This window comes from Physeter macrocephalus, chromosome 11 (assembly GCF_002837175.3).
Source record: "Physeter macrocephalus isolate SW-GA chromosome 11, ASM283717v5, whole genome shotgun sequence".
Taxonomy (NCBI): domain Eukaryota; kingdom Metazoa; phylum Chordata; class Mammalia; order Artiodactyla; family Physeteridae; genus Physeter; species Physeter macrocephalus.
Window position 1 is genome coordinate 108,096,998 of NC_041224.1, and position 25,516 is coordinate 108,122,513.

At 42.1% G+C, this 25,516-nt stretch overlaps 2 protein-coding genes across 3 annotated transcripts; both read right to left on the reverse strand.

Annotated features, from left to right (window-relative positions):
• Positions 1-9,981: 9,981 nt before the first annotated feature.
• On the reverse strand, positions 9,982-12,936 carry LOC102973120 (granzyme H). Of its 2 annotated transcripts, none has more exons than XM_028495662.1 (5): positions 12,861-12,936; positions 11,626-11,786; positions 11,069-11,204; positions 10,802-10,867; positions 9,982-10,200 (listed from the first exon to the last, which is right to left on the reverse strand). In XM_028495662.1, the coding sequence occupies exons 1-5, from the start codon at positions 12,912-12,914 to the stop codon at positions 10,024-10,026; spliced, it is 594 nt and encodes a 197-aa protein (XP_028351463.1). In that variant the 5' UTR covers positions 12,915-12,936; the 3' UTR covers positions 9,982-10,023. The 2 variants fall into 2 exon arrangements, with proteins under 2 accessions (XP_028351463.1, XP_007119745.1); XM_007119683.2 differs by having other exon boundaries at positions 10,610-10,867.
• A 2,818-nt stretch (positions 12,937-15,754) lies between these two features.
• On the reverse strand, positions 15,755-17,738 carry LOC102996887 (mast cell protease 3-like). Its single transcript, XM_007119682.1, is given in 6 exon segments — positions 15,755-15,916; positions 16,256-16,513; positions 16,708-16,843; positions 17,323-17,353; positions 17,356-17,516; positions 17,689-17,738. Coding segments are annotated over 6 exon segments (798 nt in total).
• Positions 17,739-25,516: the final 7,778 nt, after the last annotated feature.

Consider the following 25,516-nt stretch of genomic DNA (forward strand, 5'->3'; position numbering starts at 1 on the left):
TTGGTCAGAAATCAACATAGTTGGTCTTGGCTTTGTAGGAGACCAGTGTACTCCTGAGGCATTCTGGACATAATCAGGGCTGTTTTAACATCACTCTTAGAAGGACATTTTAGAAGCTCCTTGGGGAACTTCTACTGATGAGCTTGTGTTGCCACCACCATTTTCTTTTCACCGCATGTGTAAAGAAAGACAAATGAAATGGAAACACAGCACTCCAAAATCTATGAGATGCAGCAAAAGCAGTTCTAAGAGGGAATTTAATGCAAGACAGGCATTCCTCAAGAAACAAGAAACATCTCAAATAAGCAAAGTAACCTATCATCAGAAACATCTCAAATAAACAAAGTATCATCTAAAGGCATTCAAAAAAAAAAAAAAAAGCCCAAAGTCAGCAGAAGGAAGGAAATAATAAAGATCAGAGAGGAAATAAATAAAATGGAGACAACAATTAATGGAAAAAAAATCAATGAAACCAAGAGCTGATTTTTTTGAAGGGATAAACAAAATTAATAAACCTTTAGCCATGCTCACCAAGAAGAAAAGAGAGAGGCTCCAAGTAAACAAAATAAGAAATGAAAGAGGAGAAATAACAACTGACATCACAGAGATACAAAAAATCATAAGAGAATACTACAAACATATATGTGCCAACTCGTTGGTCAACCTAGAAGAAATGGACAAATTTCTAGAAAGTCACAACCTGCCAAGACCGAGTCAAGAAGAAACAGATAATTTGAACAGACTGATCACTAGTAGTGAAATTGAACGTCTAATTAACAAAACTCCCAGCAAACAAAAGTCCAGGACCACATGACTTCACAGGGGAATTCTACCAAACATATAAGTAAGAGCTTATACCTATCCATCTCAAACTATACCAAAAAATTAAAGAGGAAGATATACTCCCAAATTCATTGTATGATGGCACCATTACCCTGATACCAAAACCATGCAAAGGCACTACATAAAAAATTATAGGCCAATATCTTTGAAGAATATAGATGTAAAAATCCTCAACAAAATATTAGCAAACCAAATCCAACAATATATAAGAAGCATCATACAATGTGATCAAGTTGGTTTTATTCCAGGACACAAGGATCATTCAACATTCACAAACTAATCCATGTGATGCACCACATTAAAAAAGAACAGATAAAAATCAAATGATCATTTCAATAGATGCAAAAAATGCATTTGACAAAATTCAACATCCACTCATGATAAAAACTCCTAGCAAAGTGGGTATACAGGGAACACATCTCAACATAATAAAGGCCATTTATGACAAACTCACAGTCAAGGATACCCATATATGGGGATATATGTATACTTATAGCTGATTCACTTTGTTGTACAGCAGAAACTAACATAACATTGTAAAGCAATTATACTCCAATTAAGATATAAAAAAAATAAAATTGTATCAGAAAGAATAAAATTAAGGAATAAACTTAACCAAGGAGGTAAAAGACCTATAGAAAACTATAAAACATTGATGAGGAAATTGGAGATGATACAAAGAAATAGAAAGGTATCTGGCACTCTTAGACTGGAAGAATTAATATTGTTAAAATGACCTTACTACCCAAAGCAATCTACAGGCTAATGCAATCCCTATCAAAATACCCATGACAGTTTTCAAATAACTAGAAAAAATCGTCCTAAAATTCATATGGAACCACAAGAGACCCCAAATTGCCAAAGCAATCTTGAGAAAAAGAACAAAGCTGGAGTTATCACTCTCTCTGACTTCAGACTGTACTACAAAGCTACAGCAATCCAAACAGCATGGTACTGGCATACAAACAGGCACATAGAACAATGGAATAGAATATACGGCGATGCACCTACAGTCCATTTAACCTAGGAAATAAACTCATGCACCTATGGTCCATTGATCTACAACAAAAGAGACAAGAGTCTACAATGGAGAAAGACAATCTCTTCAACAAGTGGTGCTGGGAAAACTGGACAACTACATGTAAAACAATTAGATTAGACACTTCCTCACACCATAAACAAAAATAAACTCAAAATGGTTTAAAGACCTAAATGTAAGACCTGAAACCATAAAACTCCTAGAAGAGAACATAGCCAGAACACTGCCTATTGTAACAATATTTTTTTGGATTTATCTCCTAAGGCAAAAGAAATAGAAGCAAAAATAAACAAATGGTACCTAATTAAATGTAAAAGCTTTTGCACAGCAAAGGAAACAAAAGAAACCAAAGAAAAGGCAACTTATGGGATGGAAGAAAATATTTGCAAATGATATGACTGACATGGGGTTAATATCTAAAGTATATAAACAGCTCATACAACTCAATATCAAAAAACAAACAACCCAATCAATAAATGGGCAGAAGACCTGAATAGACATTTTTTTCCGAAGAAGACATAAAAATGGCTAACTGGCACATGAAAAGATGCTCAACATGCAAATCAAAACAACGAGATATAACCTCATACCTGTCGGAATGGCTATCAACAAAAAGAACACAAATAACAAATGTTGGAGAGGATGTGGAGAAAAGGGGACCCTCCTACACTGCTGGTGGGAATGTAAGCTGGTGCAGCCACTATGGAAAACAGTATGGAGGTTCCTCAAAAAGCTAAAAACAGAACTACCATATGATCCAGCAATTCCACTCCTGGGCATATACCCAAATGAAGCTCTAATTCAGAAAGATACATGCACCCCTATGTTCATAGCAGCTCTGTTCACAATAGCCAAGACATGGAAACAACCTAAATGTCCTTCCATCAACAGATGAATGGATAAACAAGATGTGGTAAATATATACACTGGAATACTACTCAGCCATAAAAAAGAATGAAATGATGCCATTTGCAACATGGATGCAACTAGAGGTTATCATACTAAGTGAAGCAAGTCAGAAAGAGAAAGACAAATACCAGAATGTAAGCTGGTGCAGCCACTATGGAAAACAGTATGGAGGTTCCTCAAAAAGCTAAAAATAGAACTTCCATATGATCCAGTGATTCCATTCCTGGGTATATAACCAGAAAAATAAACAAAAACACAAACTGAAAAAATACATGCACCCCAGTGTTCATAATAGCACTATTTACAATAGCCAAGGTATGGAAGCAACCCAAGTGCCAATTAAACAAATGGATAAAGAAGATATGGTATACATATACAGTGGAATATTACATGGCCATTAAAAAGAATGAAATTCTGCCATTTGCAGCAGTGTGGATGGACCTAGAGAATATTATGATTAGTGAAATAAGTTAGAAGACAAATACTATATTTACATACATTTATATGTGGAATCTAAAAAATAGTACAAATGTATGTATATGGTAAGTGGAAGCACACTCACAGATATAGAAAACAAACTAGTGGTTACCAAAGGAGAGAGGGAAGCTGGGAGTGGCATTTAGGGGTATGTGATTCAGAGGTACAAACTATTGTGTATAAAATAGATAAGCAACAAGGATATACTGTACAGCACAGGGAATTATAGCCATTATCTTGTAATAACTTTTAATGGAGTATAATCTGTAAAATACTGAATCACTATGCTGTATACCTAAAACAAATTATAATAATGTAAATCAACTATACTTCAATAAAAAGACATAAATAAAAAAATCTAAAAGCAAAAACAAATAAATGAAAATTTATCTAATTAAATCTGATTTTTCTATAAAAAAATAAGCAGAAAAAAATTTAGGGCCCATGATCCTTTTAAACAGCAAACAGTATTAAGTGCCATGGTAGAGAAGATCTGGCAGCTTAGCAAAACCAATTTTCTTTTCTTCCATGGGACATAGGTGAACTGCACTGTCCAGTCTATCTTGAGGGTAGGTGTGACTCTGTCACTGTCACAGGAAATGGGATGTGAATGAAATGCTGTGAGCCCCTTCCAGAGCTGGGCTGTAAACTCCCATGCCTGACCATCTAGTTTCTTCCCTTTCCAGGATTTGACACAGATGAACACAGGGAACTTGGAAGCATCTTTAGGGAACTGAGACTGTCTCATAATCTTGGGCCGACCATGTAATTTATTACCCAACTGGGACACTTGAGAGTGGAAGGGGGCACTGCTCAGCAGGAATACTCACTTTGGACTGTGCCTGAGCAAGAAATATACTTCTATTGTGCTAGCCACAAAATGCTAAAGTTTATCTGTTAGAATTATCAGGGTTATCTTAACTAACAAGTGCCAACTTACTTAAGCCAGCCTTTTTTCTAACATGTAATGTTTTTAAAAATAAAATTGTTTTACTAATGATAAATTTTAAATAGTGAATAAATTAAAAACAGAAAGAAGAAAAATGTCAGCCTTAATCTCACCGTCCAACTGACCACTGTTAACGGATGTATTTCCATCCAGAGTTTTTACATGTGTATTTTTTATAGATGTGATTACAATATATTCAGTTTTGAATCCTATAGTTCATTCAACAAACATTTTCCTCATTTTATTAAAAAATCTATTAGTGAAGATCATTTTAGAATCTCTTCATATTTAATAAACAGGCATTTAAGTTATCTAAATCATACATAAATGTTGTAGAAAAATTAGATAAGTGGATGTGCAGGAAGGACATCCTAAAAGGAAAATGTATGTATAAACAAAAATTGACTGCAGTATATGCTGCTCTTAACCTGCTTTTGACTTAAATCTAATGAACATTCTTTCATGTGGCAATTGTAATTCTATATCATGACTTTAAAGTTTCCATAGTGTTCAAAGCTATGAAACCTAAAAAGCAAAACCCCAGTTAGTGTTGGATTAATTAGTATTTCTAAGATTTGACTTGTGTAACTTTTTTAGGCATTACCTTCTCCACTTTTCTCGGTGTGGTTGATGGTTACATCAGGCACCGTTATTCCTTTTTTTGTTTTTAAAGATATTTGTGTACAAGATGTGATAGTGCATTTTCTCAATGTAGCCATTATCTTGTAATAACTTTTAATGGAGTATAATCTGTAAAATACTGAATCACTATGCTGTATACCTAAAACAAATTATAATAATGTAAATCAACTATACTTCAATAAAAAGACATAAATAAAAAAATCTAAAAGCAAAAACAAATAAATGAAAATTTATCTAATTAAATCTGATTTTTCTATAAAAAAATAAGCAGAAAAAAATTTAGGGCCCATGATCCTTTTAAACAGCAAACAGTATTAAGTGCCATGGTAGAGAAGATCTGGCAGCTTAGCAAAACCAATTTTCTTTTCTTCCATGGGACATAGGTGAACTGCACTGTCCAGTCTATCTTGAGGGTAGGTGTGACTCTGTCACTGTCACAGGAAATGGGATGTGAATGAAATGCTGTGAGCCCCTTCCAGAGCTGGGCTGTAAACTCCCATGCCTGACCATCTAGTTTCTTCCCTTTCCAGGATTTGACACAGATGAACACAGGGAACTTGGAAGCATCTTTAGGGAACTGAGACTGTCTCATAATCTTGGGCCGACCATGTAATTTATTACCCAACTGGGACACTTGAGAGTGGAAGGGGGCACTGCTCAGCAGGAATACTCACTTTGGACTGTGCCTGAGCAAGAAATATACTTCTATTGTGCTAGCCACAAAATGCTAAAGTTTATCTGTTAGAATTATCAGGGTTATCTTAACTAACAAGTGCCAACTTACTTAAGCCAGCCTTTTTTCTAACATGTAATGTTTTTAAAAATAAAATTGTTTTACTAATGATAAATTTTAAATAGTGAATAAATTAAAAACAGAAAGAAGAAAAATGTCAGCCTTAATCTCACCGTCCAACTGACCACTGTTAACGGATGTATTTCCATCCAGAGTTTTTACATGTGTATTTTTTATAGATGTGATTACAATATATTCAGTTTTGAATCCTATAGTTCATTCAACAAACATTTTCCTCATTTTATTAAAAAATCTATTAGTGAAGATCATTTTAGAATCTCTTCATATTTAATAAACAGGCATTTAAGTTATCTAAATCATACATAAATGTTGTAGAAAAATTAGATAAGTGGATGTGCAGGAAGGACATCCTAAAAGGAAAATGTATGTATAAACAAAAATTGACTGCAGTATATGCTGCTCTTAACCTGCTTTTGACTTAAATCTAATGAACATTCTTTCATGTGGCAATTGTAATTCTATATCATGACTTTAAAGTTTCCATAGTGTTCAAAGCTATGAAACCTAAAAAGCAAAACCCCAGTTAGTGTTGGATTAATTAGTATTTCTAAGATTTGACTTGTGTAACTTTTTTAGGCATTACCTTCTCCACTTTTCTCGGTGTGGTTGATGGTTACATCAGGCACCGTTATTCCTTTTTTTGTTTTTAAAGATATTTGTGTACAAGATGTGATAGTGCATTTTCTCAATGTCCATTCTGCATCTCATTATTATCATTTTTGTCAATCCTTCTCAATTATATAAGAAAAATTATTAATATTTTAATTTGCATTGATTAATTAGTGAGCTTTCACTTTTTTTTTAACATCTTTATTGGAGTATAACTGTTTTACAATAGTGTGTTAGTTTCTCCTTTACAACAAAGTGAATCAGTTATACATATACATATGTTCCCATATCTCTTCCCTCTTGCGCCTCCCTCCCTCCCACCCTTCCTATCCCACCCCTCTCGTGGTCACAAAGCACAGAGGTGATCTCCCTGTGCTATGCGGCAGCTTCCCACTAGCTATCTAATTTACATTTGGTAGTGCATATATGTCCCTGCCACTCTCTCACTTCGTCACAGCTTACCCTTCCCCCTCCCCATGTCCTCAAGTCCATGCTCTAGTAGGTCTGTGTTTTATTCCTGTCCTACCACTAATCTCTTCATGACATTTTTTTTTCTTAGATTCCATATATATGTGTTAGCATACGGTATTTGTTTTTCTCCTTCTGACTTACTTCACTCTGTATGACAGACTCCAGGTCTATCCACCTCATTACAAATAACTCAGTTTCATTTCTTTTTATGGCTGAGTAATATTCCATTGTATATATGTGCCACATCTTCTTTATCCATTCATCTGTTGATGGACAGTTAGGTTGCTTCCATGTCCTTGCTATTGTAAATAGAGCTGCAATGAACATTTTGGTATATGACTCTTTTTGAATTATGGTTTTCTCAGGGTATATGCCCAGTAGTGGGATTGCGGGGTCGTATGGTAGTTCTATTTGTAGTTTTTTAAGGAACCTCCATACTGTTCTCCATAGTGGCTGTATCAATTTACATTCCCACCAGCAGTGCAGGAGGGTTCCCTTTTCTCCACATCCTCTCCAGCATTTATTATTTCTCGAGTTTTTGATGATGGCCAATCTGACCGGTGTGAGATGATATCTCATTGTCGTTTTGATTTGCATTTCTCTAATGATTAATGATGTTGAGCATTCTTTCATGTGTTTGTTGGCGATCTGTATGTCTTCTTCTTTCTCCAAGTGTTTATTCAGTTTTTTTTATGATTTGACTATTAATGTTCTTAGCCTAGTTTACTTTCTTTTGTTTTCTCAGCTTGTTTTTTGTTCTTTTGTTTTCTTAGCCTAGTTTTCTAGAGCGGTGGATAATGTAGATGGTAATGGCTACATAATATATAATTTGAATGTGCCATATTTTACCATCTCCCTATTTTGGACATTAATACTGATTCTAATTTGAGATAGATGATTAAATAATGGTGTGATGAACATCGATATGAATAACCCCCCTAAACACACACACACACACACACACACACACTCTTTAGATCTTATGTAGGTTAAAGTCCTAGAAATAAAAATCACTAGATCAAAGAGAGAAATAATGTAAATATATTTAGATATCATTTTAAGGAAACACATACCATTAAGGGCAGTCCTGGGTTCATGATGCTACAGTCATCATAAGGTAATAGTTTTTCTTCCTAATATATCTCATACTGTGTCAAGTGCTTCTATCAGGTGTAAGGGGGCAGAGTGACCCATCAGGCACTGTCCCTCAAGGCCACACAGCCTTGCCTGTGGTGGTGGATCTGCCGCTGGCTCTGGCTTACACCCTGGGGTTCCATGGAGCTCTTCGTGGCTGACTTTCTGGGCTCTCTACATTCCTTTTGTATGACGGCTTCTTCTAAGAGTGTCGTCATTTATTGCTGTGACCTGAAGTTGTCCCTTGGCTCATGCACATCTTACTGTTCTCTTGCTCACCTCCGAGCATGTATTCAGCTCTTGTGTCACCTGTGCTCTGCCGGCTCCAGGGAAGACTTGGCAGATGGATGTAGGGACTGTCTTGTGTAAAAAATAAGTTTTTATTTGCTTTTCACCTTAGTTTTCAATGTGCTGAGTTTTGCTTTTCATATTCATGCGATTTTTCTTTTTAGTGAAATTCCTTCTATTTACGATGTTGATCTCACTTTATTTAGTGTTTGTCCAGTTATCATGAATTTGTTGTGTTCTGTCACATCCAATGCACTGGTGGTGCTGTTTGAAGGATACAGGACATCTGGGTCACAGTGAACTGTGTTACCCTTTAAATGTGGCATTTCGTGGATTTGTGGACTGAGGTTCATACCACCACATGTAATATAACTAAAGATCAGGCTGTTCTGGTTGCCTCTTTCCTTCTTCCCTCCCTCCCCTCTGGACATGGACTCCACAGAGCACAGATCGGAAACCCCAGGACCTGTGGGTCACCAAGCCTCTTCCAATTTCACATTGCCCTTGTGGAATCAAGCAAGATCATGCAAGTGAAACTCTAATGTGCAATCCAGCTAAAATACAGAGAATTTAATTATTTTCAAGACAAGATTTCTTCCAGATTCCAAATACAGGTCCATCTGTGTCAAACTGAACTTCCTAGTGGAAGGAGAGGAACCAGCGGAATTTAGAGGAAATTTCTCATCACTGTAAGTTTCCCAGTGGCAGAGACAGAGCCTGTTATGTGCTGGTACAGGGAGAGGTCAACATTTGATCTAGTGATAGATGGCAAAGTGGTACATTCCCACCCAGCAGCCCTGGGTCCCTCTGGCTCACAAGGCTGCCATAATCTGGTTGTCAGCAGGGAGAGTCAGGGGTCCAAGGCCAGGCCAGGCTGAAAAGGGCTTAGGCTGCTGAGTGACTACACAGGCCTTGGAGGTGGCTGAGCCCCTGGGGAATGCTGGGTTGGATCCAGGGCCTGAGCTGGCCCCACCCAGGTGGGAGATGGGTTCTGGCTCCTCTGATAAGCAGCCGGTACTGGCTGGCAAGTCAGGTTTGGAGGGGACAGGCAAAGGAGGAGAATTCACATGGGGCCCTGGGAGCTCTGTTAGGGAGATGAGAAGGAGGCTGGCTCAAAACAGCATGAGCTGGAAGGGAAAGGAGCTGGTGGCCAGGGCACTCAGAAAACAGGGGTTGGTGTGGGACGGTAGACAGGGAGCAAGGTTGACTGAGTCCCGTGTTGGGCCCAGGGCAGAGTGGGGAGATGGGACCCCAGTGAGGCTGAGGACCATCATGGGAACATCTCAGCCTCCTAAGCTCTAGATGGTCCTGGCTACGGGAGAAGCCTGCCCTCACTGGAGAGAGAGGCCCTGGAAACAGGAAACTGAGTGTCCATGGCATGACCCCCTGACCTCCTAGGTCCCTGGAGTTATTCTTCCTCTGACCTGTTCTTTGCTCTGCCAAATTGAAGTGGGCTTGGTGACAATGGTTGGCTTAGAGAAGGTAAGAAATTTCTAAGGCCCAGAGAGGACCATTTTGGGGGAGAGAAGACTGTCATTTTTAATGGACCTCACTTTAGACTCAGACCTGGCAGAAGGCTAAGCACCAAAGAGGCACGATTAAGAAATCAATGAGACTCTATACAGACAGCATGGGATTTAGGGAGGAGTGAGGGCTGGGGAGAAAGGGGGAAGCAAAACCCACAACTGACAGCAGAGGGCATCCTGCAGCAGTGTGGTTGCATATTGAGGTGGTTCAATGAATAAATAGGAATTCAGTCGTAATCACTCTAGAGATCCATTTATTGTGGCCCCGTGATCCCACTGCTATAACCCCTATGGGGTTCTTGCCGCTGCCCCAGAATGATGGTCAGCAGAGAAAAAGGTCAGTCTCAAACTGCTGCTCGAGGCGCTTCATTGTTCTCTTTATCCAGGGCAGGAAGTGTGAGACCTTGCTGAAGACTCCTGGAGATGTCCCGTTCTTTTTTCCATAGGAGAAAATACCCTGGACCACGTTTTTGCACACGAGGGGCCCGCCGGAGTCACCCTGTGGGTAGAGAAAGGAAGGGCTGAGTGGGCCTCCTCCCGATCCTGTCTTCCCTGCCACCGCAGGCTGGGTGGTCTCTGTCAGGGGCTGTGAGGAAGATCTGGGCCAGAGGAGGCCTGGTCACCTCCCTCGCTCCTGGGGTCCAGCCTGGCTCTGACTGTTCTTTGCAGCTCGACTCAGGTCTACCTTTCTGTCAGTCCTCATGGAAACTCTGGTGATAACGCAGCTACAGGATGACTGATCCTTCCTCACCCCCAAGCCTGATCCACTCAGGGGAGAGAATTAAATTTTGGATTAGTGGACCTGGCTGCCCAGCCTCTCAGGCTGAGGATGAGGATATGGCCTGTCCCCCAGACCTCCCCAAGATCCTCTCCCCGGGGCCTGTGTGCTTAGATGCGAGGAACCTGACCTTGAAGGCAGTCTTCATCTTCCTCGGGTCCCCCACGCAAATCTGGGTGGCCTGGCTGTAATAGCCGGGGAAGATGGATTCACACACGGGATCCTCCTGCACCGTCAGCTCTGCCTCCTGTAGGGTGGTGGTTTGAGTGCCCACGGCCACCTGCCCCCAGCCGGCCACACTGCACGCCTTTCCTGGCTTCACCCGGACCTTGCCCTTGGGCAGGCTGAGGGGCCTCACAGCTGCAGTCCCCTTGGCCTTTCTCTCCAGCTGATGGGAAGAGGCAAGAGTCCAGCTCAGCCAATGGCCTCTGGGCTTGGGTGCCATGATGAGGCTGCACTGACCACCCCCGTCACCTGAGCCACTGGGACTGGTCAGGCAACCAGATGGGAGGGAGGAAAGGGACAGGTGGTGGTGGAAGGGAAACGATCTGTCCCCAGGAGGGCAGGAGGAGTGGGGAGGTTTCCTTGCCTGCAGTAACATGATGTCACTGGAGTACTTCTTAGGATTATAGTCTGGGTGGGGGACGGCTCGTCTCACTGGGATCATCTGCTGGGTCCTCTCCTGTTTCTTGATGTTGTGGGCCCCCAGGGTGATGCTGTTTAAACTGCACAGAGAGCAGAACAGGAGTGTGGGGACTCTGTGCCCTGTGCTTCTCAATGACATGAGGGCAGGGACCCTGGGAGCTTTCTCAGTCAATATGGCGAAATTACTCTGAGTTTGGATTTTGACTCTGTGCACCCTTTCATCCTCCATTGATGCTTTATCTGACCCGTGTGGGCCCTCGCTTCTCAACCTTGCCTCTTGCCCTCACCTCTGACCCTCTGACCTCGAAACTTACCTGCCCCATTTCTCAGCTTTTCGTCACCCTAGTGCAGCTCTTAAGATGGCTTGTTTGATGAGGTCTTGTGGTCCTGAGTTACCACGATCTCAGGGTGAGGGAGGGGTTCCCCTGGGCTCAGCCCCTGGGGAGGGGATGGGGTCCCTGTCAGGGTCTCAGGAGGGGTAGGCTGGCTGCTGTCCCTCACCTTCCTCTGCAGTGAGCAGCCGTCAGAACAAAGTCCTTTTGCACAAGGACACCGCTGCACCTCTTCCAACTCTCCTTATCCAGAAACTGAACAAACACCATGTAGGGGCGGGAGTGGGGCTTGGCCTCGTGGCCCCCGATGATCTCCTCTGAAAGAAAAGGCTGGAAGATGGGGTGATGGGAGAGGTGTGGTCAGGATGGAGGCTCAGGGAAGTGGTGGTCAGGTGGGTTGACAGCGCCTTGCAGACACCGGGGGAGAGTCCCTCATGTTCTCATTGCAGCAGGATAACCTTTTCTGAACCTCAAGCCTCAGAATCTCCCTCTGAGAAAGGGGTCAGTGCTTGTTCTCCAGGTCCTGCATCAGACACATGTGCGGAGGAGGGCGGGTCTGCCTTCCCGATGGTGGAGGCCCAGAGAATCGTGGACAGGACTCCCTGATGAGCCCTCACTCCCGCTGAGTCTCCAGGACCCCTCTAAGCCTCTGCTAACATCTTGATTTGTGCCATTTTCTAATAATTACCTATGAGCTTATGGAATTGGATTTTCTAAAATCCTCATGTCCTTGGGCCTAACACAACCTAGGACCTCAGTAAATGTTTTTTTGGCTGCAAGAGTGAATAGCCTCCAATTAGCTTTAGGCTGAGGTTTGGTGGGGATAGTGCTGGTGGGATTCAAGGCCATAGGGATGGGGGAAGGGCACTGCCAAAGACAGTGGGGTGGCCGAGGGCCTGGGAGTTGGGGGAGATGGGGCAGAAAATGAGTTGTTTGCGTCCTGGGGCAGAGTCAAGTCACCCAGAGAGCTTTGGGTGCGGTCATCTAGCCACTTCTGATCAATCACCCCCTGGGTTCCTCTCCTGGGCAGGAGTGAGGGGTGGAGGGCACTGAGAAATTTCATTGGTTCTTAAGCTGAGTCCACTGACAATTCCTATACTATAGTGGGTTCACTTGAGCTGCCTATTCCTGGGTTGAAGTAAAGGATTTTAATTACCTGTGTTTTGTAGCTTCACATCCTCTGCCAAATACACAACCCACTTTCCCTGCTGGTGAGAGAGAGGCTAAGACCCACCCTTCCTTTCGGCCATCCATCCTCGCTGAGTGTCTATGCAGCATCGAAATTGTTAGTCTGGGTTTGGGATGGGAGCTGGGGTTGAGAAAGTTGAGCTGGGCAGAAGGTTGAGGACTACAGTAGGTTTAGTGAGATGGGCTCTGGCCTCAAGAATAGGGATTGTCACTCACCAGTCCCAGCCCGGTAGGCAGAAGAAAGGCCATTAGGAGCAGGAGAGGCTGCATCTTCCCCGAAGTTCTGCCCAGGTTGGAGCTGTGTTTCTTCCTTCCAGACACAAAACACGGGAAAGAAGGAGGGCAGGCTCAGTGCACACACAGACCTCCCAGACTCGTGCTCCCCCGCCGAGCCGGGTGTCAGCATGCAACGTGATCGTCCACGTTCTCTGCCGCGGGTTAAGTGAGAACGACACTGTCACCACACTTGTACTCCCACCGCTGAGCCACAGAGCAAGAAGAAAGAACAAGAGAGTGAAGGCTGTGGTTCAGCCAGCACAGGGGCTGGGTCCCAGAAGCCCCTCAGTGACTGAATCAAGGATATCTTCATTCTTCGACTCTTGGTTCTTTTTCAGTTCTGGTGAAATCCTGAATAATTACACAATAGGTAGATCCTATTGTGTAATATGAGAGACACAGCTCCTGCCCTTGAGAGGCTGGCTGTCAGCTGGAGTAGACCTAGAATCTGTGGGTAGAGAACAAGATGGCAAGGACTATGGTGAGGGGGGTCTGCTTGGTGCCATTGTGAGGTAGAGGCTGGACTTGCTTTAGGAGCAGATAGACCCGGACACACCCAAGTACCCCACACAGAAACCCCATTTCTTATGTTGCCACCATCCCAGCCTCATATTTTTGAAGTGTTTAGAATTGCTTCTTTAAATGTAAACATTCTGCAACAAAGAGAGTGTTTCCTTTTTTTTTTTGGTGGTTTTTTGTTTTTGTTTTTGTGTGTGTTTTTTTAAACAATTAATTAATTAATTAATTAATTAATTTTGGCTGCATTGGGTCTTCGTTGCTGTGTGCAGGCTTTCTCTAGTTGTGGCGAGCAGGGGCTACTCTTTGTTGTGGTGTGTGGGCTTCTCATTGCAGTGGCTTCTCTTGTTGCAGAGCATGGGCTCTAGGCACGCGGGCTTCAGTAGTTGAGGCATGTGGGCTCAGTAGTTGTGGCTCACGGGCTCTAGAGCGCAGGCTCAGTAGTTGTGGTGCACAGGCTTAGTTGCTCTGCGGCATGTGAGATCTTCCCGGACCAGGGCTCAAATCCGTGTCCCCTGCATTGGCAGGTGGATTCTTAATCACTGTGCCACGGGATGAGTCCAAGAGAGCTTTTCTTCTCCCACAGTCTTGAACAAAATTCCTGGACTTGATATTCACTTGACCAAAACAAACCATCACTGGGTCCATTGGAAATGAGTGACTGATTGGGTTGTGCTGAGGTATTTAGCACCCCTCGAGCTGAGATGGGGGCTGTCCCACTCAAATCAGGGTGCCTGTGAGTGGGGAGGGGCTTCCTCTATAGAAATGCTGCTTACTGGTGAGCACTGAAGGGGAAACGGATGCCGGTCATCCTAATAATTACTACCCACTAAGTATTCTCTGTCCAGAGAACCACGTCTCTGATGACCCTGGGTATAGTAATCCTAAACATTTGCAGAGGATCCCACCACTCTCGCCAGTTTGAGGACAGAAGGAAGAGTGATGGCAGGGAAGGCATGAGGAGTTCTAAACAGCCCAACCCCAAGTCAGTTGAAGAAACAGCATTCTATGGACTTATAGAAAAAGAGGGGAAGGAAACATGCTTAAGCATGAATGATGATTATCTTGGGATGGTGGAATTCTTGGTAATTTTAATTTTCTTACTTATATGTTTTATATTTAATTGTCTTTCTGTGAAGAGTATGTTAGTTTCTATGATGAATATGTTATGATGAATATATGTTACTTTTATACCCAAAACACATTTTGCCAGAGATGAAGCTCACTCACCATGCAAACATTCAGCCAACCAGTTCTTCTTCTCAGCCCAGCCGTCTCTAAGATGCATGTTTTAAAAATGAGGTTGCTTTTCTGAATACGTTCTTATATTAAAAATTCAGAGATTGTTGAAAAATAGAAGAAAAAATTTACTCAATAAAATGTGGGCTATAGACACCTTTGAAACGTTAGGATACCCTTGAAACCAGTAATTTTCATTACAGTGAGTTTCCTTTGGAGATAAATATATTTAAACACACATAGGTGAAAACAGTGGGAGTTGAAGAGACGCTGGCTCAGACCAAGATGGAAGAGCGTCTTCAAGGTCACTCGGGGCTGAGGGAGGATGTGCCGTCAGGACACCAGAGGTTGCACAGGGTCCTGGGCTCAGGACTCCAGGACGGAGCTGGGACAGGCACTTGAGCTGGGCCTGGGAATACTGAAGGCCCTCCTGAAACTCTCTCAGCCTTCGGAGCTCGGGCTGCTCTGATGTGGAGAGGGAACTCGGCATGGGGAGCACTACACATTTCTAAAGCCTCCCCACATTTCTGTTTCTGGGGTTGAGAAGTGTCCCCCTCAAGCCCAGAGCTTCTCAGGTGGTCCTCCTTCCAAATCTGGATTCTCTTATGTTGCCACATTGGCACTGGGATAGGGTGGGGCAGGGGAGTGGGTGTGGATTAGGAGGAGGGCACATGGATGCGATAAGAGGGTCCTCGAGAAGAGGGTCATGTTCTCCTGAGGAGGTGTCTCCCTTTTCTGATGGAGCCCATGGTCAGGCTGGCAGGGGAGCTGGCACTGGGGACGAGGGACTGGAGGGAGCTGGCTGTCAGTGCAGCAGGAATTTTTATTCCAGAGTTGGAAGGGTGGGTGGTGTGTTGGAGGGGGAAACCCATAACAGATCAGAAATGTGAACGGATGGTTGCCAGACACAGTAGGTGCCTAATGAATGTGTTTGAATGAATAAAATAGGAATCAATGATTTCTGCTCAAGAGATGAAAGTTTATTAAGTTCCAGGCAGTCCCCCCTTCACCCCCTTTTGGCCCAGTGCCATTCTGATCTCTACCCCAGAGGAGATGGAGGGATCCATCCCAGGGGCGCGTTAGTCTGGTCCCTGCAGTTTATAGTAGCTCATTGTTTTTTGCATCCAGTACAGAAAGCTCGAGACTCCGGTGTAGACATTTGGAGGTGTCCCATTCTCTTCTCCAAAGGAGACAATGCCCTGGGCCATGCCGTTACGCACAAGGGGGCCCCCAGAGGGGCCCTGTGGGCAGAGAGAGGAAGGGTTGAGCCGGACCTTCTTCAGGTGTGGTCCTCCGTGCCGCCCCAGGGTGGATGGTCTCTGTTGGGGGCCCTGGCTGATATCAGGGGGCTGTTGGTCCTGAGGATTCAGCCTGGCCTCGACAATCTCCCTTTCTCCTCCCCAAGGAAGCCTCTGCCCATATGTGGTGGTGGGACAGTCTCCATGCCCCTAGGGAAACAGGACAGAGACTGGATAGGAGAAAAGGCTGGGGACACAGGGATATGATTAGTTCCCACTACCCCGGACCCTCACAGCTTGGCTGTGTCCAGGGCTTTGCATGGATAACGTTTGGGATCTCACCAAAAAAGAACCCTTCCTCTTTCTTAGGTTCCCTGCACATATCTGGGTGGTGGTGTTGTAATCTTTGTAGCGAGAGATGCATTCCTCATCCCTTTGGACTTCAAGGTCTACCTCCTGCAGTTTCTCTGCCACGTGATTGTTCATGCCCAGGTGCCCCCAGCCGGCCACACTGAACACCATCCCTGGCTTCACCAGCTCCCTCCTCTAGGGCAGCCTGATGGGGCTCACAGTGGCGGTCAGGTAGGACTTCCTCCTCAGCTGAAGGCAGAGGAAAGGCATTCTAACCTACTTTGGGCCCACAAAAGCCTCAGGGACAGTTGTGGGGTTGCCTCCCTCACTGCCCTGGGACAACTGAAGGGGTCGTACCGGAAGGAGGGACGGGAATGAGGTCATGGGGGATTCAAAACCCCAGGGTGAAAGTGTGCAAGAACCAGTGCGGCCACGTGCCCTACCTGCAGTAACGTGCTAGCGTTGACCCACTTATTAGGATCATAGCCTGGGTGGGGGATGGCTCTTCTCACTGGGATGACCTGCTGGGTCCTCTCCTGCTGGTAGATGTTGCGGTCCCTCAGGGTGACGTTGATTGAGCTGCACCGAGAGCAGAGAGGGAGGTGGAGACACAGGAAATACAGGCCAGGAGCCGTAAGGAAAGAGCACAGCTTGGGACAGGATGGGACTGGAGGGGAGAAAATTCTAGGTATGGGACCTGGGGCTGAGCATCTCTATGCTGTCTGCTTCCTGGCAGCCCGGGCTGGGTGCAAGTTCCTGGAGTCCGCTTAGGGTGTTCAGTCCTGCACAGAGCTTGACTGTCTCTAAGGAAAACCAAGAATTTCTCACATCTGCACTCTGGACTCCAGGGTGCAACCTCGGCTTCCTTCCATCCCACCTTTGATCAGTCCCTCCTCTCCAGGGGCCACTCGCATTGACCTGTTCCTCTCTCCCCAAAGCTCACCTGTCCTCTGAAGAGCTCTCCTATGTTACTTGGTGGCCCAGGTCTGCAGCCCCTGCGAAGAGGGTTCCCTGTGAGGGGTCTACAGAGGGGTGGGGGCCCAGGTGCTACTCCTCACCTTCCCCAGCAGTGAGCTGCTGTCGGCACAAGTCCTCATGCACGAGGAGACCCCCACAGATGAAACTTTTCTCTGAAACATGGTACTCAAGAAACTCCGTGTAGGGATGAGAGTGAGGCTTGGCCTCATGACCCCCGAAGATTTTCCCTGAAAGAAAGATTGCAGCCTGCCTGCTGTGCTCATGGAGCCAAAGCCTGGAGAGGGGAGATAGGAGCAGATTTGCTGGGTCTTTGAGGGAATTTGACCAGAGTTCAGAAAGTTCCTGGAGATGGACCAGGGCCAGGATATGTATGAGTGTAGCACCTGAGCAGGGTTGCTCCAGTACAGGATGGGACTGGACCTCTGATGGTGAGGCCAGTCACTTACCTGCCTCCCCACTGGGGGGACAGAAGAAGGGCCAGCAGGAATGGGAGCATCTCTCCAGGAAGGCCACCCAGATCTGAGTTGCCGCTGCTTCCTTCCGGTTTTCTAACCCTGAGTGTCCCCTCTGGTGTTGTGACCTTTATCAAATGAGGTTTCTCTGAAAGTCTCACAGCTCTGTCTGATCAAGTGCTGGGGTCTGAGTGGAGCATGAACTATCAGTCACCATAGACGGACCCGTAGCTCTCGGCTCAGCACCACCACAGCAGCAGAAAACAAGAAAGGCAGCTCCAAGTACGGGTAGTTGGAGATGTTGTATCAGCCAATAGCAGGTCCCTGAGCCCTAGCAACCTGGGTCTCATGATGATAGATTCAAGAATATCTTAATTTTCGTGGTTCTCTTTAGATCACCAGGGTGATTGTGTATTGAGGCCTCTTTTTGTGTGAGACTGTGGGAAACATTGGAGATAAGATCTCTTGCTTCTGGTGGAGGAGACAAGCCGTCATGATCAGACAAGGATGGTGAGATCCTTGGTATGCTGTGGACAGAATGGTGTGAGAGTGATGCTGAAGAGGGCTTATTCCAGTTATAAAGAACTGAGTGGTTTAAGAACAGCAGCGACATTGCTTTTACCCACGAATCTGCATTTTGGTCAGGGTACAGTGTGGATAGCATCCCTCTGTTCCCCTTGGTGTCAGGGAGGCTTGAATCCTGGAAGCTGAATCATCTGAAGGCTCACTCACACCTACCCAGTGGTTAGTGCTTGCTGTTCACTGGGCCCATTGGTTTCTCTTCACAAGGTCCCCTCAAGTAGTCTCAGTTCATGGGATTGGTTGGCTCCCTCACAACACAGTGGTTGGCTTCCCCACAATGAGCATCTGCTAAAACAAGAATGAGCCAGGCAGAAGCATCTGTTCTACCATATTCCACTAATTGAAGCAATCAAGAGCCCCCACCAGATTAAAAAGGAAGGGTCATAGACCCCACCTCCCAGCAGGAGGAGTGTTGCAGTCATGTAAGGAGAACATGTGGGATGGGAGATACACAACGGCAGTCATAGCAAAGCAGAATCTGCCACACTGCTTTAGGGGTCTGGAGAGTTAGTCAGAGCCATTGAAACCACTGATCCGTCTAAGCCTAGGTCAGTGCCTTTGGATAGGTTGGGGTCTGCTCTGTCCAACCGACGTGCACTGAGAATGGAAGAAGTTTGCCTGTCCCCAGAGTTACTCTTTTTAATGAATTACTGATACCACGTGAAGTGAGAATGGATGCCAGGGAGCCAAAGCAGAATTCCCACACCACTATCCAGAGAATTGCATTCTGATGTCCCTGTACCATTTGCTAAACAAATTATCCTGATCATGTCTCCATAATGGAAAAGAAGGAGAGAGTCATGGAATTGAAAATATTGTTGGTTCTAAATATCTTGATCCCAAGTCTCTTAAAAAGCAACAAAACCTTAAAGAAACAAAGCACACTCTCAGTAGGGATTCTGGCAGGGGAGCCACAGTAAATGAGAGCGTGGTGTCCAAGCCAAGCCTGCATGGGGTGGGAATGTGCCCACTCCAGGCCTCTCTCCTGTGTGGACACACTCCTTACATGGGCTCGGACACCCTGCACTGGGCAGCCTGGATGAGTAATTAAAATACATGTGAGGCAGGGAGTGGATGCCCAAGTCTGTTGAAGAGGGTGTTCAAACAGGGACTGGCTATTAGGTGGTATCGGAGCTCAAGGGAGATTTAAAGGCCTTCATGGAGTCGGGGCGGGGAGGGGTGGGGAGTCTGGCGGGATGCGTCAGAGCAGGATAAATAGGGTGAGGTGGGCACCGGTATGAAGGGGCTGCCTGATGTGGATCACCAGAGCCTGGGTGGGGGGAGCAGGGGAGGCACTTGGAGAAGATGAGTGAGAGATCTGTTATATAAATCTCTGTGGGGATTAATCAAATAAGTCAACATATTAAGCTAATGAGCCAGGTTTCTCACTGTCTGAGGAATAGATGGTATTGGTGGCATCAATGATAATTCCCTGGGTTTGATCGTAGGGCTGTGGTTATGTAAGAGTGTCCTTGTTTGTAGGGATTACACTCTAAAGTATTTGGGAAGTTGATGAAGTACCATGTCAGTAACTTTAGTCTCAAATAGTTCAGGAAAACAAAAGTTTTTTGTATTATAATTGCAACTTTTCTTTATTCTTGAGATTGTTTCAAAATTAGAAGGAACTCCATAGTCTTCACATATATAAAGAACAACCAGTTTGAAGATATGAACTGTAAAGAAATATCTGTTGCAGTAGCAACAAAAAACATGAGATGCTTAAGGATTACACTCTAAAGTATTTGGGAAGTTGATGGAGCATCATGTCAGTAACTTTACTCACAAATGGGTCTGGAAGACAAAAGTTTTTTTGTATTGCAATGGCAACTTTTCTATAAGCTGGAGATTATTTCAAAATTAAAAGGAAATCTGTCCCTTTCATATATACAAATAATAACCACTTTGAAGATATAATTGGGAAGAAAATCTGTTATAGTAGCAGCAAAAAAAGATGAGGGGCTTAGGAAAACCTTAACCAGAATTGTGAAAAACCTATTTGTGCAAAATGTTAAAGAACTTCTGAAAAACACAAAAACAAACTTTAGAAACAGCAAGATATTCTTAGTTCTCACATATGACAGATCTACACCAAAAAGGTACTGATTCTCCCAAAGCTAATATATAAATGTGATTATAAAAATAATATATATGATGTGATTTTTTAAAACCCACCCAATTTTTTCACTTGGTGTTACACAAAGTCTAGATTGTTTCTAAAATTTGTGTGGAAAATAAGCATGAAAGAATCACTAGGGAAATTGTCAAAAAGGAAAAGGAATAGTACGGCAGAGGGTTAGCCTATCAGATCTTAAGAACACCTATAAAAATTCTTTCTGAAAAACAGTGTGGTGTTGTATCATGAACAGAGAGAGAGACTAGTGAAAAATAATGGAAAAATTCAGAAACATTCACAAGTATATATGGAAATGAAGTTTATAATAAGGTAGCAATTCAAATCATAAGGGAAAAGATGGACTTTTAATAAATGATTTAGGAACAACTGGATAGTTATTTGTTAAGAGATTAAGTTGGAGCAGTATCTCACGGAAACCACCAGAATAAAGTCCAAATATTTGTATACTGAAATACACAAAATAAAACCATGTATTGCCTAGAAATAAACATGGATAAAGTCCTTTAGAAAGTGAGAGTGGAGGGCTTCCCTAGTGGTGCAGTGGTTAAGAGTCCGCCTGTCAATGCAGGGGACACGGGTTCGAGCCCTGGACTTGGAAGATCCCACATGCCGCGGAGCAACTAAGCCCGTGCGCCACAACTACTGAGCCTGCGCTCTAGAGCCCATGGGCCACAATTACTGAAGCCCACGTGCCACAACTACTGAAGCCCACACGCCTAGAGCCCGTGCTCTGCAACAAGAGAAGCCACCGCAGTGAGAAGCCCGTGCACCGCCACGAGAGTAGCCCCCGCTCACCACAACTAGAGAAAGTCCACGCGCAGCAACAAAGACCCAACACAGCCAAAAATAAAATAAATAAATTTATATATTAAAAAAAAAGAAAGTGAGAGTGGAGAAAGCCTTTCTAGCAATGACTCTAAATTCATACACTTTAAAAGAAAGACTGATAAATAAATTATGATTTGAAAAAATAAATTTTAAAGTTTGTATATCAAAGAAAAGTGTAAGAAAATTCAAATAACATGCAGCAAACTTATAAAGAATTATTGCAACCTGTGTCACAATTAAGGAGCTAATCTAATATTCAAAGATCTCTAAATCCAGAAGAAACAGACCAAAAACCTGATAGAATGGGCAAAAGACCTGAGCGTTCACAGTAAAATAAATGTAAAAAATAATGAAGAGTCTCAACTTCACTCTTATTCAGATAAATAGAAATAAGAAAAGGAAAAAAAGAAAATAATTATTCTACTCTATCTCATCTCTCAGATGGCCAGAAGTTCTAAAGTTAAACAGCGTATACCATGGGTAAGGCTTTTTTAAAATTGGTGTTGCAGGATACATCTTTTTTTCCCCCATAAGTTTACTTTCCTCCTATCCTTGTCTTTATATTTAAGATGTTTCTCATTAAACAGCACAGTTGAGTCTTGCATTTTTATCCAGACTAACAATCTCTGTCCTTTGGAGTATTTAATCTAGTTACATTTAACGCAGCTACTGATAAGGTTGGATTGAAGAATATTGTATTGCTATTTGATTTCTATTAATGTGATTTATTCTTTGTTCTTTTGCCCTACTTTTCCTGCTATATTTTGTTGTATCTCATTTTGTCTTCTTTATTGGCTTTTAGATATATATCTATATATTATTTTAGCTATTACTCTAGGATTACAATATGCCTCCTTCACATATTACAGGCAACCTTGAATTCATGCTATACCACTTCATATATGAACATTGTAATGATATATTTTCATTTGTCTTCCTTCTCACCCTTTGAGTTCTTTTTGTCATACATTTCACCACTATATGCCATAAATACTAAAGCATTTTTTGCCTTAAAGTCAATAATCCATGTAAGAAATTGATATAAATACTTTTCCACTTAGTCACTTTTAAAAAATTAGAATATAGTTGATTTACAGTATTATATTAGTTTCAGGTGTCTGCATTTTTACAGTTTATACTCACTATAAAGTTATTATAAAATATTGGCTATATTCCCTGTGTTGTACATTACATCCTTGTATCTTATTTATTTTATACCTAGTGGTTTGTACCTCTTAGTCTCCTTCCTCTATCTTCTTTCTCCCATTACCCTTTCCCCTCTGGTAACCACTAGCTTTTTTCTCTGTATCTAAGAGTCTGTTTGTGTTTTATTACATTCATTCATTTGTTTTATATTTTAGATTCCATGTGTAAGTGAAAATGTACAGCATTTGTCTTTATCTGATTTATTTCACTAAACATAATACCCTCCAGGTCCATCCATGTTGTTGCAAATGGTAAATTTCATTGTTTATTTTATGGCTGAGTATATTCTATTGTGCATGCCACATCTTCTCTATGCATTCATCTGTTGATGCACAGTGAGATTGATTCCATAGCTTGGCTTCTGTGAACATTGGTATAACTTTTTGAACTAGTTTTTTTGTTTTCTTCAGATATATACCCTGGAGTGGAATTGCTGAGTCACGTGGTAGTTCTATTTTTAAGTATTTGAGGAACCTCAGTACTGTTTTCTATAGTGGCTATACCAATTTATATTCCCACCAACAGGATACCAGTTTTTTCTTTTCAACACATCCTTGCTAACATTTGTTATTTCTTGTCTTTTTGACAATAACCATTCTGAGAAGTGTGAGGTGATATCTCACTGTGATTTTGATTTGCATTTACCTGATGATTAGTGATGTTGAACATCTTTTCATGTATCTGTTGGCCATTTGCATGTCTTCTTTGGAAAGATGTCTGTTCAGATGACTGCCCATTAAAAACCTTTTTTTAATTGAAGTATATTTGATTTACAATGTTGTGTTAATTTCTGCTGCACATCAAAGTGATTCAGTTATACATATATATATATATATTCTTTTTCATATTCTTTTCCATTATGATTTGTCACAGGATATTGAGTAAAGTTCCCTGTGCTCTGCCTATTTTTCAATTGGGTTTTTTTTTTTGATAATGAGTTGTGTGAGTTCTTTATATATTTTAGATATTAATTGCTTATCAGATGTATCACTTGCATATACTTTCTCTTATTCAGTAGGTCACCTTTTCATTTTGTTGATGGTTTCCTTTGCTGTGCTAAAGCTTTTAAGTTTAATTAGGTCCCATTTGTTTCTTTTTGCTTTTGTTTCCCTTGCCTGAGGAGAAATATCCAAAAAACCCCAATATATTGCTGAGACCTATGCCAAAGAGTGCACTGCCTATGTTTTCTTCTGGGAATTTAACGGTTCAAGGTCTTTAATAAATCTTATTTTTGTATATGGTGTGAGAAAATGTTCTAATTTTACTCTTTCACATGTAGCTGTCCAGTTTTCCCAACACCACTTATTGAAGAGACTGTCTTTTCTCCATTGTATTATCTTGCCTTCTTTGTGGTATATTTATTGACCTTATGTACATGTGTTCATTTCTGGGCTCTCTATTCTGTTCCATTAATCTTTGTGTCTGTTTTTGTGCCAATTTCATACTGTTTTGATTATGGTAGCTTTATGGTACAGTCTGAAGTCAGGGAGGATGATACCTCCAGCTTTTTCTTTTTCCTCAGCATTTTTCTGGCTATTTGGGGTCCTTTGTTTTTACAAATGAATTTTAGGATTATTTGTTGTAGTTCGAAAAATGTCATGGGTATTTTTATAGGGATTGCATTAAATCTGTAGATTGCTTTGGGTCATATCTCATTTTAATAATGTTAATTCTTTCAATCCCTGAACATGTGATATCTTTCCATTTATTTGTTCAACTTCCTTCAATCAATGTTTTTTAGTTTTTAGAGTATAGATCTTTCACCTTTTTGAGTAAATTTATTCATAGGTATTTTATGTATTTTGATGGGTTGTAACTGGGATTTTTTTCTTTCTATTTCTGAGAGTTCATTACTAGTGTATAAAAAAACCAACAGATTTCCATATATTCATCTTGTATCCTGCAACTTTACTGAATTCATTTATTACTTCTAATAGTTTTTTTTTTTTTTTTTTTGGTGGAGTCGTTTGAGTTTTCTATATATAATATTATGTCATCTGCAAATAGTGACAGTTTTACTTCTTTCATTCCTATTTGGATGCTTTTATTTCTTTTTCTTGTCTGATTGTTGTGGCTAGGACTTCCAATACTATGTTCAATAGAAATTGTGAGTGTGGGCCTTTTTGTCTTGTTCCTAATCTCAGAGGAAAAGCTTTCAGCTTTTCATTGTTGAATATGATGTTAGCTGTGGGTTTGTCATAAATGGCCTTTATTATGTTGAGACATGTTTGCTCTATACCAACTTTGTTGAGAGTTTTTATCATGAATCAATGTTGAATTTTGTCAAATGCTTTATCTGCATCTATTGAGATGATCATGTGATTTTAATTCTTTGTTTTGTTAATGTGGTGTAGGATTGATTGATTTGCAGATAAGGAACTATCCATCTGTCCATTGAATAAATCCCACTTGATCTTGGTGTATGATCCTTTTAATGTATTGTTGAAGTTGGTTTGTTACTATTTTACTGAGGATTTTTGCATCTATGTAGGTCAGGGATTTTCTTTTTTTGTATTTTCTTCCTTCCTTCCTTCCTTCCTTCCTTCCTTCCTTCCTTCTCTCTCTCTCTCTCTCTCTCTTTCTTTCTTCTTTTGTATTTGTCTGGTTTCAGTATCAGAGTAATGTTATCCTCATGGAATGTTTGTGAGTATTCCCTGTTCATTATTTTGGAATAGTTGAGGAGGATAGGTGTTAACTCTTTAAATGTTTGGTAGAATTCCCTTGTCAAGCTGTCTGGTCCCAGACTTCTGTTTACTGGGAGAATTTTGATTTCTGAATCAATTTCAGTTCTAGTTTTCAGCCTGTTCAGATGATCTATTTCTTCCTGATTCAGTCTTGGAAGATTGTATGTCTCTAGGAATTCATCCATTTCTTCTAGGTTGTCCGATTTGTTGGCATATAACTTTTTTGCAGTATTCTCTTATGATTCTTTGTATTTCTGTGGTATCAGTTGTAGATTCACCTATTTCATTTCTTATTTTATTTATTTGGGTTCTCTCCCTTTTTTTCTTAAAAAAACAAACAAACAAACACTGGCAGTTTTCAGTATGCTGCCTTGGTGCGGGGACTGGG